This window comes from Blennius ocellaris, assembly GCF_963422515.1.
Source record: "Blennius ocellaris genome assembly, chromosome: 5".
NCBI lineage: Eukaryota > Metazoa > Chordata > Actinopteri > Blenniiformes > Blenniidae > Blennius > Blennius ocellaris.
In genome coordinates this window covers 8,637,867-8,653,355 of record NC_137654.1, presented here as the reverse complement: position 1 = coordinate 8,653,355, position 15,489 = coordinate 8,637,867, and the positions used below count along the sequence as shown (strand labels likewise).

At 43.7% G+C, this 15,489-nt stretch overlaps 1 protein-coding gene across 1 annotated transcript in view; it reads left to right on the top strand.

The window, feature by feature from the left end:
* Nucleotides 1-13,973, top strand: part of LOC308130155 (plexin-A1-like) — a gene marked incomplete at both ends in the record, with an annotated part of 39,837 nt that extends 25,864 nt beyond the window's left edge. Inside the window, 3 exons of the mRNA XM_080496354.1 lie at nucleotides 5,335-5,517; nucleotides 6,245-6,281; nucleotides 13,858-13,973. Of these exons, the coding sequence (XP_080352480.1) occupies nucleotides 5,335-5,517; nucleotides 6,245-6,281; nucleotides 13,858-13,973 (336 nt within the window). The remainder of the gene's footprint in view (nucleotides 1-5,334; nucleotides 5,518-6,244; nucleotides 6,282-13,857) is intronic.
* Between the last annotated feature and the right edge of the window lie 1,516 nt (nucleotides 13,974-15,489).

Genomic DNA, 15,489 nt, shown 5'->3' with positions numbered 1-15,489 from the left:
GGCAGGAGGTCGTCACCTGCACATAAGTGAGAATTAAGTTAGTTTTTTTTTGTTTTCAACATGCGTCGTTTAATTAATATTGTCCTTCTGAGTTGCGTGTGGCTGAGGAAACTCTCGTCGTCTCGTCATTGTGTAGCCGCGGGGGGATGATGGAGCACGCCGACAGCGGGAATTACATGTCTACAAGGCGCACAACAGCTAGCAGATGTCAGGCCTGTGTGAGGCCACATTTGTCTGCATCGAGAACGCGTCGACTGAACGCTCCGCTGTGCCTCAATCTGAGCTGTTGACTCTATGGTAATGATGCAAGTCGGGCTAAACATAACAAACCATTAGCGTCCGCGGCGCGGCGCGGCAACAAGCGCCGGGAAAAGAAAGATGGCGATCTTGGCCCCGCGTGCGCGCCGAGCAAGCAAGCGAGCCCCGGCAGACACCGGGAATGCAGATTAGCTCACGAGTGCGATGAATAGAGCTGGGCTGAACCGTGCCGGGGTGAGCTGCTGTGCTAAACACTTTCTTGACTTGCTTCTGGTAACGGATCAGAAAAGTGGCGAGCGGCGGGCCCGGGTGGGGGCGGAGGTGGGGGCGGAGGTGGGGGCGGAGAGCTCGTGGGTTTGGTTTGAGGAGATTTGAGGGAATCGTTTCTGTCCCCTCAGTTTGGTCGCAAGATGTTTGGATCTAACTTGTAAATACTCAGAATCCTGCCTCATCATTTGGATCAACGGGAACAAAAGGAGGACAGAGTGTCGGGAAGAGAAAGAAGGTCAACATCAAAGGTTTTACACCTTTGATGTAGGGCTGGTAGTCTGAAAGCGAAAAGGATGGATGAGTTACAGGTCGAAGCTTTTGTAAGCAAACGACGTAATTAACAAGATATGAGATAACTTTTGAACCGTTTATCGTACCCACTTCGTAAATATTCTCATCGAAAGCTAATATCCAATGAGCCCTTTCATGTGATCGTTGCTCTTCCAGTGGCTGACAGGTCGCTCCTGGAACACCGGTGTCTGTTTAGAGATTCCGTAAAAGAAATCCATCATGATAAATCCAAAAGTGAGGTCTTCTGTAGTTGCTTTATCCGAATTCTCTGTCAAAAAAAAAACTAAACTTTAGCACAGCCAATAGTTTTTGATGTCACCCAGATGTTATTTTTCAAATTTTCCACATGAGTAATTCTTCTGGATATATAAGCATTATTTCATTTTTACATGTATTATGATGAGTGATGTCAGGAGAAGAACAGCCTATCAGGCTGATGATCCACCTCACATAATAGTCGCTCTTTTTGTTTTGAGACATGGCACATTCCAACTGAGAGAAAAACCTGCTAAAAACCAGTGACTTTTTCATAAATATGTTTGTAAATAGTTTGCTGTGTGTGACAGTTTTTTTTTTTCTTCTTTTTTCTCGCTTATAAAAAAACCCCAAACAAACCCCAAAAACTTTGTTTGTGGAATAAATTCTGCCTTTTACCATCCTCATCACAATACTATTTATTCATTCAAGCCACACTCCCGCAGCATTCATATTCAGATAGCCCAACTTATCCTGAAAAGGCAAAGTCCACAAGTTTATATCGACAATCAATGACAAACAAGGACATCCATTTCAATCCCATTCTCACTTTTTCCAAAGAACAGAAACACGGAAAAATTGCATGGACATAGCCAGACACTGTATTATTCCAGTTTCTTACTCCGAGCGCCATTGGCGCGTAAACGGACCCCCAGAACACGCAGAAATGTTTCCGTTGTCATTTGGAAAACGTTGTCGTATGAACCAGGCCTCAATTCTCCCGCTCCTCACCTATGGAACCAACTTTCAGGGAGTTTAAATCAGGACTTTTAATCACTATTAATTGCTCTGGCTTTGAATTAAACAATCAAATTTGTATTATTTTATTACCTTTATCTTAATAAAACTTTTACTATATTTATCCCTTTGTTTCTAGAGTATTTCATAATCTTAACTGCTTTAGAGTCTTAATCTTGTTTTATTGTATTTCTCTGTGAAGCACTGTGGATTGCCTTTTGTCTGAGTGGTGTTATTTAGATCATTTTAGTTTTAATTTCATGACCATCTTGACCTTCTTCTGTCCTTTAAAAATAATCTGCATCCACCACTTTGCTTCCCGACTTGCCAAAGCGTCTTGAACATATTTATGTAAATAAACCAAAAACTCAACTCTCTCTCTCTCTCTCTCTCTCTCTCTCTCTCTCTCTCTCTCTCTCTCTCTCTCTCTCTCTCTCTCGTGCTCTCTCTCTCTCTCTCTCTCTCTCTCTCTCTCGTCGTGCTCTCTCTCTCTCTCTCTCTGTGTTTCTGGCTGTCTTTGAAATTGTGGTAGAAGGCAGACAATGTCTGCCACAGGCGTTTTCCCAACCCCTTTTTAACCTAAACTAAAGGAACACACACACACACACACACACACACACACACACACACACACACACACACACACACACACACACACACACACACACACACACACACACACAGACACACGCGCTTTCCTGGGGGTGATTGATTAGTCTCTATGGGGACGATATGTCTTGTAATGAATGGGAGAAAGCCGGCGTGTTAATTTGTGACGTGTGGGAGGCTTTAATCGTGTTCAATCATGCGTGTGCTTTGTTGTTCCTTTTGCCTGTATTTATACATGCAGCCCTAACTGTGAAGGTGTTTGATTTTTTAAATTTTCCTCTTAACATTTTTTTTTTTTTACATTTCATGTGAATTCAAGCCATGCAGGAGTTTACATGTCCTTGAGTTGTGTGTCATGCTGATGCATTCCCATGTGATCTGTGCGCGTTTGTAACAAACACATCAGAAACACTCATAGATCACAGTAAAGGAGAGTCTTTAAGATTTTGATGTTTCGCTCATTTACACAACAAACTGCTGAATTTTCTTTTTACAGAAATGAACATGTCTGAGTACCTTTACAGAGTAAATAGACATTACCCAACAAAAAAAGAAAAGCATTCTCACCTCGATCATAAGGCCCGTGACCCAAAACTGGCCCACAAGAGGCTCCAATCTAAACCGTGAAACCACAAACAAATAATAAAAACTTAAAAGAAACCATTGACTTAAAGTTCATGTTAGAAGTGGACATAACACGACACTGAGGCCACGTTTACTTGTGAAAAAAACCTGGATATTTTCCTCTCTACGTTTAAAAAGAAATCTTAATTTACCCACATATACAGCTGTTTCAGAGCTGCTATGAGCAGCCAAACCCATAGGGGGCAGTGTGGCAAGAAGCATGAAGCCTTGATAGCCAATCAGAATCCTGGAAAAAAAATCAGGAGGATTTGTGTCGTAAATATCCACCTTCCTGCCTTTAGATACAAACAAGAGACATGGATTTTATCCAGCTCTCCACTGTGGCTGGAGTTTTCGGGAATCATCGTTTGTGGTGAGTCTTAGCTGTGTTTATGTGTAAATGTGCGGCTCAAACGCAGAGAAATATCAGTTTTTTTTTCAGATACCCAGCTATGAAAGCTAACAAGCTAGCATTAGCCTCAAAGTCATGCTCCCTGTTTGAGTTTCTACAAAAACATCCATATTGCAGCAGTTTTAGGTGAAACATTTTGGGACAGTTCCCTATATTTTGGACCAGAGGATTTTATTAAAACTGGCTTCATGTTGAGATTTTGGTAATGTTTGGTACTAATATTTTGGTTTTGTGAAAATATAGACATTTTCATCCGGTGTGCTATGCACCACACCAAAGAAAATGTTTAATTTAAGTTACTTTAGCAGATTAAATTGAATTAAATTTGTCTTAAACCGATATGCTCAGTCATGTTATATGTAACAGAGACCCAACACTTGGCTGCTAGCATAGCTGCTTGAGCGTACAATACATCGTATTTCAGAAGTGTGGGTTGTCCGGGTTCCAGTCCCATGTAAGTTGCAGTGTCTTGCTGTGGACAGACCCCTATAGAAAAGTGGGTCGTTTTTATATACAGTAACTGGAAATGAGCTCATAAAAGAAAACTACAGGCATGATGCTACGAAAATGATTTCCCGTGTCCTCAGTAAGGTTAGCAAGCTAATTAGCTCACCTCAGCCTGTTTTGTAATTCCAGTAGTGTTGTGATGGAGACCATCTGACCCGGGACCGAGAGCAAAACAACACAAGCTCAAGTTAAGACCAAGACCACTCTTGAGTATTACAACACTAAATCCCAGTGTATTATGTGTCATCTCATAGAAAAGAGCAAACTGCAGACAAGCTGGGCAATACAGATACTCACCACTGACACATAATATACTTAAAGTACATGTACTGCATCTTTAAATCACACTAATACAGTTATAATGGAGTAATTGCGTTCCAACAAGTTTAAAATGACCTCGTCTCCTGTGCTTCCAGTAATTCATTGAAATGTTCCTGGTGGCTTTAATATGCTGAATCATGACCGGGTTTTAATTTGAGTCTAAACAATGAAAGCTCTGACGATGGCACATTGGATTTCATTGCACCACATTACGCATCTCTGTAAATGTGAGCGCGCCGCGTGTGTCGTCAGATTAGCGTGGAAGCAACGCGACGCGTTTTGTGGTTACCGCGGCAACGCACACGCCGCAGATCATCCCCGCCACCTCTGCATGCGCTCTGCTCGCTTCCGGCGATCGCCCGCGACGCATCGACGTACGAGTGTGGCGAGGAGCCCAGGCCAGACACTTTTGATTATGATATGCTAATCTGACCTATAATTTACTTCCTGTGGCGCCTCTCCTCCGCTGTCCTGCCTCGGCGCTCGTCCTCCCTTCCCTCCTCTCCCAAGTTCATCCCCCCCCTGCTCCAGTTGATTTGCACCGTGAATTGGCTCGCCTCTTGTTAGAGACTGCGCTGCCAAAGCAGAGAGGAATCAATATTTCAAACATTAGCAAACAACTGTTCATCCATTGAGACCGTGCTGTGATACTTAATTGCGTGGTTTGACATCGTGTTGTATGAAATAATGAAAGGCTGTAGTGGAGGGGAACACACCGATGGCACAGGCCTTGAGTACGGTGGGATGAGGTTCATTTTTTTTTTCTTTTATTCTAATGAACTACAAACATCGATTTCGACTCCTGTGTATCTGTTTTGAGGGGGAGATCTTTTTTTCTTCTCTGTTTTGTCTAATAATGTTCACCATTTCTCACAAAATCTGCAACGACTTGCCGTCACTCCAGCACCATAAAATGCCTACTAAGTGCCGGGGAGATTGAAAGCCTCCACCTTCTTTAAGAATTAATGTTAGTTTAACGAGAAAAGGGATTTAGTAAGTGTTAATGGTTGAATTAATGGCTTTCCCTCCGTCTTCTCCTCTCCCGACAGCCCCTGCAGATCGACGATAACTTCTGCGGGCAGGACTTCAACCAGCCTCTAGGGGGCACCTCGGCCATCGAGGGCGTCCCGCTCTACGTGGACAAGGACGACGGGATGACCTCTGTGGCCGCCTACGACTACCGCGGGCACACCGTGGCGTTCACGGGCACTCGCGGTGGACGCATGAAGAAGGTAGGCGGGTGAATTATTGTTTTTTTTTTGCGTTGGCATTGTGATGTTTGGCTCTGGGACTCAAATCCCACCAAGTCCATCCCAATTACAATGAAGCTGACATTGTCAGACAATTGATTTATCGATGCCTTGTGTAGTGTCACCTGGTCATTATAATATATTATAAACTATGAATCAGGTTTACAATGAAGTGCAATATCTCAGAGTTGAATGTCAATTACCCTGATGAGAACCTTGGGGACCGTTGGTTTCTTGTTCTTCTTGAGGCTTTAATTGATGGTCACCAAAAAATGGGTTTTCATTCACTCTCAAATATTCTTATACGAGCTCAATATGCGTTTGCAAAGACATAACTAAGACGCTTGTGTGAACCAGGACAACCTGGGAATCTTGGGAGGCTTTCGTGAAGGCCCTGCACAATGGCGTCTTTCATATAACTACATACCAATCACTTTCATCGTTGTTAATGGACACTTGTGTTGTACTTGATGTTGCTTTGCTGGACAGATTTCCTTGAAATCCACATCACAGGCTCTCCCTCTGTGTTTTCATTGAGGGGAATCTATTTTGGAACCTCTTCTAATCCTTTGCCGAGCCTTTCTTTTGAGGTCTTGCAGTGCTCATAAGGTCGTGGCCTGGCGGCACAACACAACTTGATAAGGGAGAAGATTTCAGGAGTAGAAATCATGTTCAGCATAAATTTGGACCTTTCGGATTCCCCCGTCAGACGACCTTTCCTGGGAAGGCCTCGGAGTACTCGCAAGGTCTCGGCCTGGTGAGACGACACAACAGCAGAGACGAACCCAAATATCAGAGTTCAAAACAGGACAGTGTTCATCTCTTACTTGTTCAAGCTTTTGATAAGCTACACATACATATAGAGCCTCGGAGTCAGGTGCTAATGGAGTCAAGGTGCAAATTGCCAGTGTCGTGTATCTTTTGTTTGTCACGTTTATTAAAAGACCTTGATCATCAGCGTATATGAGACGTTTTGACAATAAGTATCCAACAACGGGGCGGCTTTGCAGAGAAACGAAACATACATTTTGATGAGTGCAAGGACAGGAAAGTGAAAACATGTGGCTGAGATGAGAATTCATTTCCTTCTGTGAGTCTACAGCTGGATGTGTGTGTGTGTGTGTGTGTGCGTGCGCTGCATGTGAATGTGTCCGAGCTCAGGAGGAAATTGTTTCCACTTTGCGGTGATTTTATGTCATTTCGTGATGTATTCTCGATGGGCATTGGTTTTGTCATCAGAACTCATTGACTTCGGCTTTAAATTGTGTGTACTGTCTCGTCTGTGTGGCCGTAATAAGATTCCATGATGGTTTCTTATTGACATAGCTGATTTCCTCTTGTCGTTGAATGCCTGCGAAACATAGCGAAGAAGACGCAGGGAGGGTGATGAAGGTTGGGCTGCAGGTGGGGAAGATGAACGCTTCTCATACAGAAAGTGTGTGTGTGTGAGTGAGGTTGTGAGTGTGTGTGTGTGGGTGTGTGTGTGTTTGGTTGATGTGTAGAATGGAGCTGTTAGACAAACTGGAGCTTGTGTGGGTTTTATCATGTTGAGTGTTCCTTTGTGGTCGAGTCACAGGATTGTCAAAAGGCATCGAGTGTGTCTTGAGTGGCTATAAGGTGGGCGCAGAGGATTTTCTTCTGTGGCTCTCGAGTATTTCTGATGGGGAAAAAAAAAGAGAGAGAGAGTCTGTTTGTTTGTACTTAATCACAAAAAAACCACTAATTTCAAACAACGAGAGCCCACTCACCTACTGGGTCCAATAATCCACACATTTTAGAAATATTTAAAGTGCAATAAAACTCAAATATTACACCAAATTAAGTATGAAAAAAAATTACAAAAATTGTGATGTACTGCTGCTTTAGCCTTGCAATTCAAGTTTACTCCACAAGATGGTGTTTTGAGTATTTCAAAGATCCAAAGTCGCAGCACAAAAGGTCTGAGCCTCACAGTGTTACGCTTCCACGCATTTCTTTACATGTGATATTTCTGGACACCAGTGTGAATATTTTTCTGTGATTAGTCTCGTTGTGTTGGGACGTTAAGCTGTTAAAGCTCTGCCTCGTGTTAAAATCTTCCACTTTTATGTGTGGGTCATCCTGCATTATGTTGAAAGAATTTGCTGGAGGCCCTGGAAACCGGGAAGCTTGGACACCTCCACGTTGGGCTCCATGAGAGCTTTTCGTGGGGGGTCAGCGGATGCTTTTTCCCATTAAAAAAAACTATTTTTAGACATCTTGATTAGTAAAAAAAGAAGTACATTGAAGGTAAAACTATAAACTATTTGATCATTACTGTGAAACTATAACATCTACAGATCATATATAAAGACCTTCCAGATATTTCAAATGAAACGGCAACTAATCACAATAATCTCCTTTAATGCATAAAACTCTCATTACTTATTATAGTTAATATAAGCCATAATGAATTGTTGGTGTTAGAATTAGGCAGTACAATGTGCCATCCAGCTCAAACTCTTGTTCTAGATTTAAAAAAACACCCCCACAGAGGTGTAGACAATGCAGTGAGTCTGTGAGAAGGCTTCACTTGTGATGCTCTAGAATGGTGTGTGTTTTTGCCTGTGGCTTTATGATAGGTGTGTGTTCTCCTCAAGCAGCCCTGTTTGAGTAGACCGCACAGCGTGCGTGCCAATCAGCTGCTCCTTCATCTGAAATCCGACTGAGCCATCTCCGGATTTATTTATTTTTTTTCCCTTTTCTTCTCGTCCCAGCAGGACGCCTCCTCACGACAGCGCCGGCACCGCTAATGCTCTCCAGACGGAATAGAACAGTCACCTGAGGATAAAAATTATTGAATAAATACATATATAACACAAAACAAATCACAAAAATTAAGTTGAATCTACATCTCAACCTTTGCAAAGTTCGAATATTCCCCTGTTCTTTATTTATTTCTGTCTCTCTTTTTTTTTTTTTTTAGCTGCACTTTCATGTGAGCTCACGCCTCGTAAGTGCCACTGCCTTTCATTCCAAATGTTGATGTCTTTTGTTTACATCTTCCTCTCTGTCACGTTCTATTAAACCCTGCAAAAGTGCCGTGAAATATTCAGGAGTTGCAGTTTTAGATACGAGTTTGACAGCTTACCCATGCAGCGTCTGAGGAAAAAGTGAAGCCAGGCTTCTTCTTCTTTTTTTTTTTTTTCTTCTTTGTGTTGACATGAAGTCACTGCAGCATCCTGCATCCTGCTGAGTTCCAGCAGCTTTTCTGTTAGTTACTAATTGGCCTTTGTTACATTAACTGTTAGAACTGCAGTTTGCCTTCAGATTCACATCATTGGAAGTCGGATGGGGGGGGGTGATATTAATTTTCCTGTGGCAGCAATATGCTTTGAGAGAGTTTAGACGTCTCAGAGAAAAGTTTCACTATAACTCCACGCCATTATTTACTATATTTTTGTGTGTTTCCTTACTAGTTTAGTATCTCTCATGCTAGAAAACCATGATAATTGAAGCATTGAACTTTGATTGAGCGTACCTCAAAAAAAAGAAAAAAAACAACTTTCATTTATACATTAATTTGTCATTTTTGCAGGAAAAGCAACAAAGTGCAAACCTGCTATATGATCTGAAACCCTCTGATTCTGCTCATGCTCATCCTAGGAAAAGCCTATTGTTTCATACACATATTTCACAATATAGCTTTGACACTAAACGCCGGTTCATACTCCATAAGAACAAGGAGAAAGTTTGGCAGTGCGGGGTCCTGCTGAATAAAATGATGTCATTTCCTTCGGCAAGCTCCTTCCGAAGTTTCGGCACTGCCGTGTGCTGCACATGCGTATTCCAGCTCACTCATAACCATCAGTCATATGTTAATCCTATTTAGCTTGTGACATCGCTACTGCATGAGCGCCGCAGCTCGTTAAAACGTCGGGAGTGCAGGCTTGCGTGATGTGCCTGAACGCATCACTCCATCTCCTGCATATAAAAAGTCTCTCTTTTACTACTGAAACAGTTCAGAGAAATGCATTTCTGACAGCACTGGAAGCGTGAAATAACCTGTGCAGTTGAAAAGTTAAAACGCCACTTCACAGACGTGGGACTGCTGTGACGGGGCGTGGCCTGCTGTGAGGGGGTGTGGCCTGCACGTCGACAGCTTCTTATGCGAGTATGAACAGTCCTGCAGAAAAAGCCTTTTTTTTCAGCGGCTGGCTGACGTCACTGCTGCATTCTCTTCTTGTTTTTACGGCTTCAAAAAGGCAGTATGCAGGGGCCCTAATGCTACTTCACCAGCAATACATAAACTCACTCATAGATTAGATTAGATGAGATTAGATGAGATATTTGTCCCATATAGATACAAGTGTTGTGTGAAATCACAAGAAGCACAACTAAAAAAATCGACACCCATGAACTCACAGTGCAAAATATCGCGGATGAGGATGTGTAAATCATCAACGCAGTGACTGCGTCGTTCTTGCGCAGCGTTGCAATTATTGACAGTGTTGTGTTTTGTCACTTTTATTTTACACGGCGTGATCCACACTACATAAATTAACAACAGTGACTTTTTTTGGTTTAATAAACCCTTTGCTTTGGTATTTTTAAACTTTTGCAATTCTACATTGAACCCTCTGATGTTTGTTTCACACCCGCTGTCCAGAAGCTAAACGTGTGGCGCAGGCAGAGGTGATGATGGAATATTATCATGTTGATCTTGTTGCAACTGACAGACTGGTTGTTGCACTAATGCCCCGTTTCAAAGTGAAAACGAACGAGTTTTGAGTGTTTCCATAGCAACCAGAGCCTCTGAAAATGCAACTTTTGGAAAATTGTCAGACCCGTCTCCCGGAAACGGAGGAAAACGCTACTTTTCTGGAGCGCTTCTACTGTGCATGCACGACACGGTAAATAGTTGTTCTGCACATGCTCAGTAGACGAACAATAGCAACTATGGTGGCCCCCAGAGTGTCATGACTCCCAGTCCATATTCTCCATGGTAACAATCCAACTTCGTCATCTGTCCACTAGAATGGCTGTCTACTCCAACAACAACTAATAACACCAAGAAGTGGCCTGGCATGCCAACCAGATTGTTTTCCAAACTTTGTCCTGTAAACGTGACACATTTGTGGAACGAAAATACAAAAAAAAAAAATTTTTTAAACGAAATTGGGGCCTTCTTTCAGATCTCCAAAGACATCAACAGAATCAGCATTCTTGATTCTTCACTTCTACACTGTTGGGGCTTTTTTTTTTTTCCTGTATGAACTTGAAAGTGGTCATTTTAGGGTGTTAATTGTACACTATAACTTTATGTGTTAGCCTTGTGTGTCTCTCTAAACTCTGGGAAGGCTATTGAGGTGGCGCTGCATTTCTATAGGCTATGATCACGCGCGCGCACACGCACACACACACACACACACACACACACACACACACACACACACACACACACAAAACGCACACAACTTCCTGTCACTGGAGTTTTGCTCAGTCGACTGAAACCTAGCCCACTAGTCCTTGCGCCTGACCCCTGGACTGTCTGTGGCTGCGTGTGCGGGCCGATGATTTGTGTGTCGGTGTGAGTGCTCGTGGAGAGTGCCGGGGTCAGCAAGATCCTGGATGATATCCCGCTGATCGGAATCCCATTTCCCCCCCTTCAGTCGGCATGTCTTCCTGTGCTCCCGGCGTCCGCGGCAGGAAGGTGAAACGCGGAGGTGGAGGCTGCATAGTCGCCTCCTCTCGCAGATCAATGCAGATGCTGCGGTGAAATTCAGTCGTCCATACGAGGAGGGACACGGCGAGACGGGATGGCAATCACTATAAATCAACAGCGATCCGAGCCATCGCCGGTTTATTAAGCTTTTTCCGTTCCTGCCGGTGCCCCGCTAAAGCCTTTCCTCTGACGCAGGAGGCGATTAGTTTTCCCTTTAAGTGGAGGCCTTTTCCAATAGATTGGAGAACAACTGTTAAACGGCCGAGCTTGATTTGTGCAAAAACAAAATTTGGAGGGAGTAAAGAGGTGAAGGCAGCCGGGATTAGAAAGAAGTTGGGAAAGAAAGAGAGGAGGGGAAAGGAAGCAGATGGAGAGAGATGCTTACTGGCTGTGGGCTTTAAACTGTGCTCCTTGGCCTAATGAAATGTAAAGCTGCACTGTATTGATGTCTGCACACACACACACACAACACACACACACACACAAGCGTAGACACACTCGTACTCTTTAGCATTCCTACAGTGTGACTGTTGCTCAGGGTGTATTTATCTGCATGCTCCTGTCTCAGCTGCCAGACTCTTGCTATTGATTGATCTATGAATATATAATCACCCGTGTAGGTCCTAAAAGGAAACGGTCCATCGGACAAGCGTCGGTGTCTTTGTCTGCATATGTGACATAACCAAGGGTAAATCACGCCGGCATGACTAATCACAATGCTGTGGCTGACTCAGCGTTTGACGTATATGTGCGACGGACGTCTTTGTTGCCGTCTGTCTTTGTGTGATTTGACTGTTGCCTGTTGCTAGGCTGTATGATTGATTGGCCAAATATGTTGATGGACGGAACTCACCGTGCCAGGCCACATTGTTGATTGTCCTGCGTAGATGTATATTGCAGAAGTTGATATTTCAGTGACGCTAAGTTTGAGCTACGGTGCATTGAAGGACCACTGCTTTAAGGCCAAGCTCGCTATTGACTGTATCAGTCATATTTTAATTACATTTAGCATGTAGCATTGCTACTGTATGAGCCCTGCAGCTTGTTAATATGTGGGTAGTCGGAGTTACGTGATGCACCTGAACGCATCGCTCAAAGCTGTCAGCTCTCGCGGTGAAAACCTGTGGTTAACACCGGATCAACATCGCGGATCGGACACAAACTTTCTTTTATTACTGAAACAATTCAGCGAAACGTATTTATGAAAACATTGGAAGCCAGAAATGAGCTGTCAAGTTGAAAAGTTAAAATGCTGCTTCGCAGACGTGTGGCCTGCGACTTCGTCAGCTTCTTCACGGAAGTATGAACTCTCCCGGTGAACAAGCATTGTTTTTCGGCAGCTGGCCAACTTCACAACCAGACTTTTCTTCTTGTTCTTATGGGCTCTTATGGGACTACGCAGTGGCCTTTATTGGGGACTGAACACAGCTTTCGCATCAGACTTGATATGAATTGGAATATAGTCGCGATTGCAGGTTAACAAGAAAAATACAAATGGGCCATGCCACAGGTAAATTGAATGTTAATGACTTTGAGTTAGAATTGTATAAAACTGCATATTTTTGAACTCACAGCATTAACACAAAAAACGAAACACCTGCAATATATTGTGCGATCCCGTTTGCTCGGTGACCACTCGCTTACAATGTTCCTTCTAAATGTCCCCCACCTGTAAATGTTCCATCAAGTCCTGAACTTGCAGCTCGATCCAACGAACTCCTATAATGTCTTGATATAATTACTGAGTGGTGCCCAATGAGCGTCGCAAACCGCTGTATCAAGACATTCTGCCGTGTGCTTGAAGGACACGCTGGAATTTATAGTAGTCAGTGCTCAGGTTTGCAAGACGAAAGCGCTAAGGAAAGGCCTCTCGCTTTCTCTCTGGGTTTGATGACAGAGCTGGCCGCCTCTCCTCTATTCAAGTGTCATGCTTGCCAGCTTGCAGCAGAGCGCTGTGTGTGCACAGCCCATACTGCTGTTCATTGCTCAGTACTTCAAAGTCACACATGATTACATTTCTCTGGGAAGCGCCACAGTGCATTACTTTGTTGGGAGACAAGGTGTAGGTTGGGTACTGAGTTTTAAACAACAAATTGCACCACAGGCCGCATTCTGTGCCGATTGCCAGAAACGTCCTTTAAAAAAAAAAAAAAAAAAAAAACAACAACAACAAAAAAAAAAACAATCCTCTTCAGATCTCAGTAAAAACCTGGAAATCCTTTCATTCCCCTCATTTCGTCTCCTCTTTTGTCTACCTGGGAGAACAAGGTGCTCTCGCCGCATCAGGCGAGATGAAAAGAAACTCTCAACAGCCTGAAGTATTTCCAGATTTCAGAAACAAAAAGAGGCAAGTGAGGCAGAGTGAGAGCAGGAGAGAAAGGGGAGAAAGAGGGAGGTTTGCTCACAGCGGTATACAGGTGTGTGGTTGTGTCTACGTGTGCGGCGGGTGAAAAAGGGGGTACGGTTTCATGTCATTTCATCATTTCCCTGCTTGCAGCAAATCCAATTACTTTTCCTTCCCCCCCTCTATCTTGGAAGATAGCCTGAGTGACAGGACTGATTGGAGTACAGCGCTACCGAGGTAACCGTGCCAACCGGTTGATTGACATAACACTGGCACTTGGCTGCCTCCGAGACAGGGAGACGAGCGTGGCCCGTTAAACTCCGGGACATCTCGGAGCGGCTCGAGGCGGACCACAAGTTCACCTGCGCCGCTCCTCCGATCGCACTCCCCTCCCACTCGGAGATGATCTAATTCACTCCCGGGCCAGATGCTCCACGTGTTCTCCCCCTGCTACAGTACCGTACTTACCGCACGTTGTCCCCATCCTACCGGCGAACAACGTCCCACTTCCTTAATGCTGTCAGCCCCTTTAGCGAGATAACCGGTAAGCTGTGCATTGTGTGAAATGAGTCATGATCTGCCCACCATCTCTTAAGCAGCAAATCTAACAAAACACCACTTCCCAGGAGGAATTTAAATGGATACCACATTGTCTAAGTGGATCATGACTTCAAACAAGGTAGCAGATACTCGCTTCCCTTCGTAACAGTAGAAATAGAAATATTTTTGTTGTAAACGGCGTCTAATCAGGATGAGGTTCATTTAAAAAAAGAAGTCATGAAGAAATTGCATCATTCCGTCTCGAGCACATAGAATTTCTCTTGTGCTTTTGGTGTCGCCATTTTCTGTAATTCCAAATGGCAGGTAGCTCTGTACCAGAACACAACACAACATTTGTGATATGGCTCATGCAATGTGGAACAAACACTGCTTGAATCTCTTGCGAAACATTATTGTAGGGTTCAGCTCTCTTGCTGTTCAATTTGCAGGTGGAGCTCGCTTAAACCCTCAGGAGAGTCTTGGTAGCCAAGTTTTCTGTTCATTTAGCTTTGGTTTGAGGAAACTAAGTGGTTGGGGCACATTTGCGTCAGCTTTATACGCCTGCCATGCTAACAGATATAAAACTCTCAGCAGGGCCTATTTGTTTTCATTTCGCCTCGGCGCTACGGTAAAAACCCGTGTAATAGCAATATATAACCTCAGTTTGATCCATTTTAGCAAAAGTCTTTCTTCCAGATGGATTCTATAGTGGCTACCACTGCGCTGCTAACTGCTGCTCATGCGACACCAACAGGCAGCAAAACACAGTTAACGCTTTCTTGCTCTGGATCTTTTATGTGAATTCTGCATCGGCACTCGAAACTAAACCTGCAGAATGGTTTCTATTAGTTACGGCAACTTTTGCAACCAGATTTAATCAAGTTCATGAATGCCTTTTCAAGTGCTTCGACCCATGCACTTCACCTATTATTATATATACAAGAGGTACTATTTTTTATATAATTATTTTTTTACATTATAGTCATGCTTGATAGCTTGTGAGTTTAAATGGCAGCCACAAGTCGCGCTTGTAAATACTTAACAGGCCCTACGGACAATGACATGGAAGACAATCACATTGAAAGTGTTGCCTCACTGTACAGGGTCGGGATGAAATCAGGACCTCCTGTGTGGCGTTACATGTCTGGGACCTTGTCAATACAGAACATTCACTTGTTACTTGGTGATTGTACTTTTACTGACGGACATGCTTCGGTAAAGGAGGATGAAGGTCCACGAATCCTTTTGCGACCACACAAATCAATATTACAACCCAATGACCGAGCTCCAGATCGACTCCCACATCGCGAAGCGCTGGTCTGAGCGGCGTGCCGAGCAGGATGTCGTTAGCGGCTCCCCGCGTCCCGGCATCCGGTTGGACGCCGGC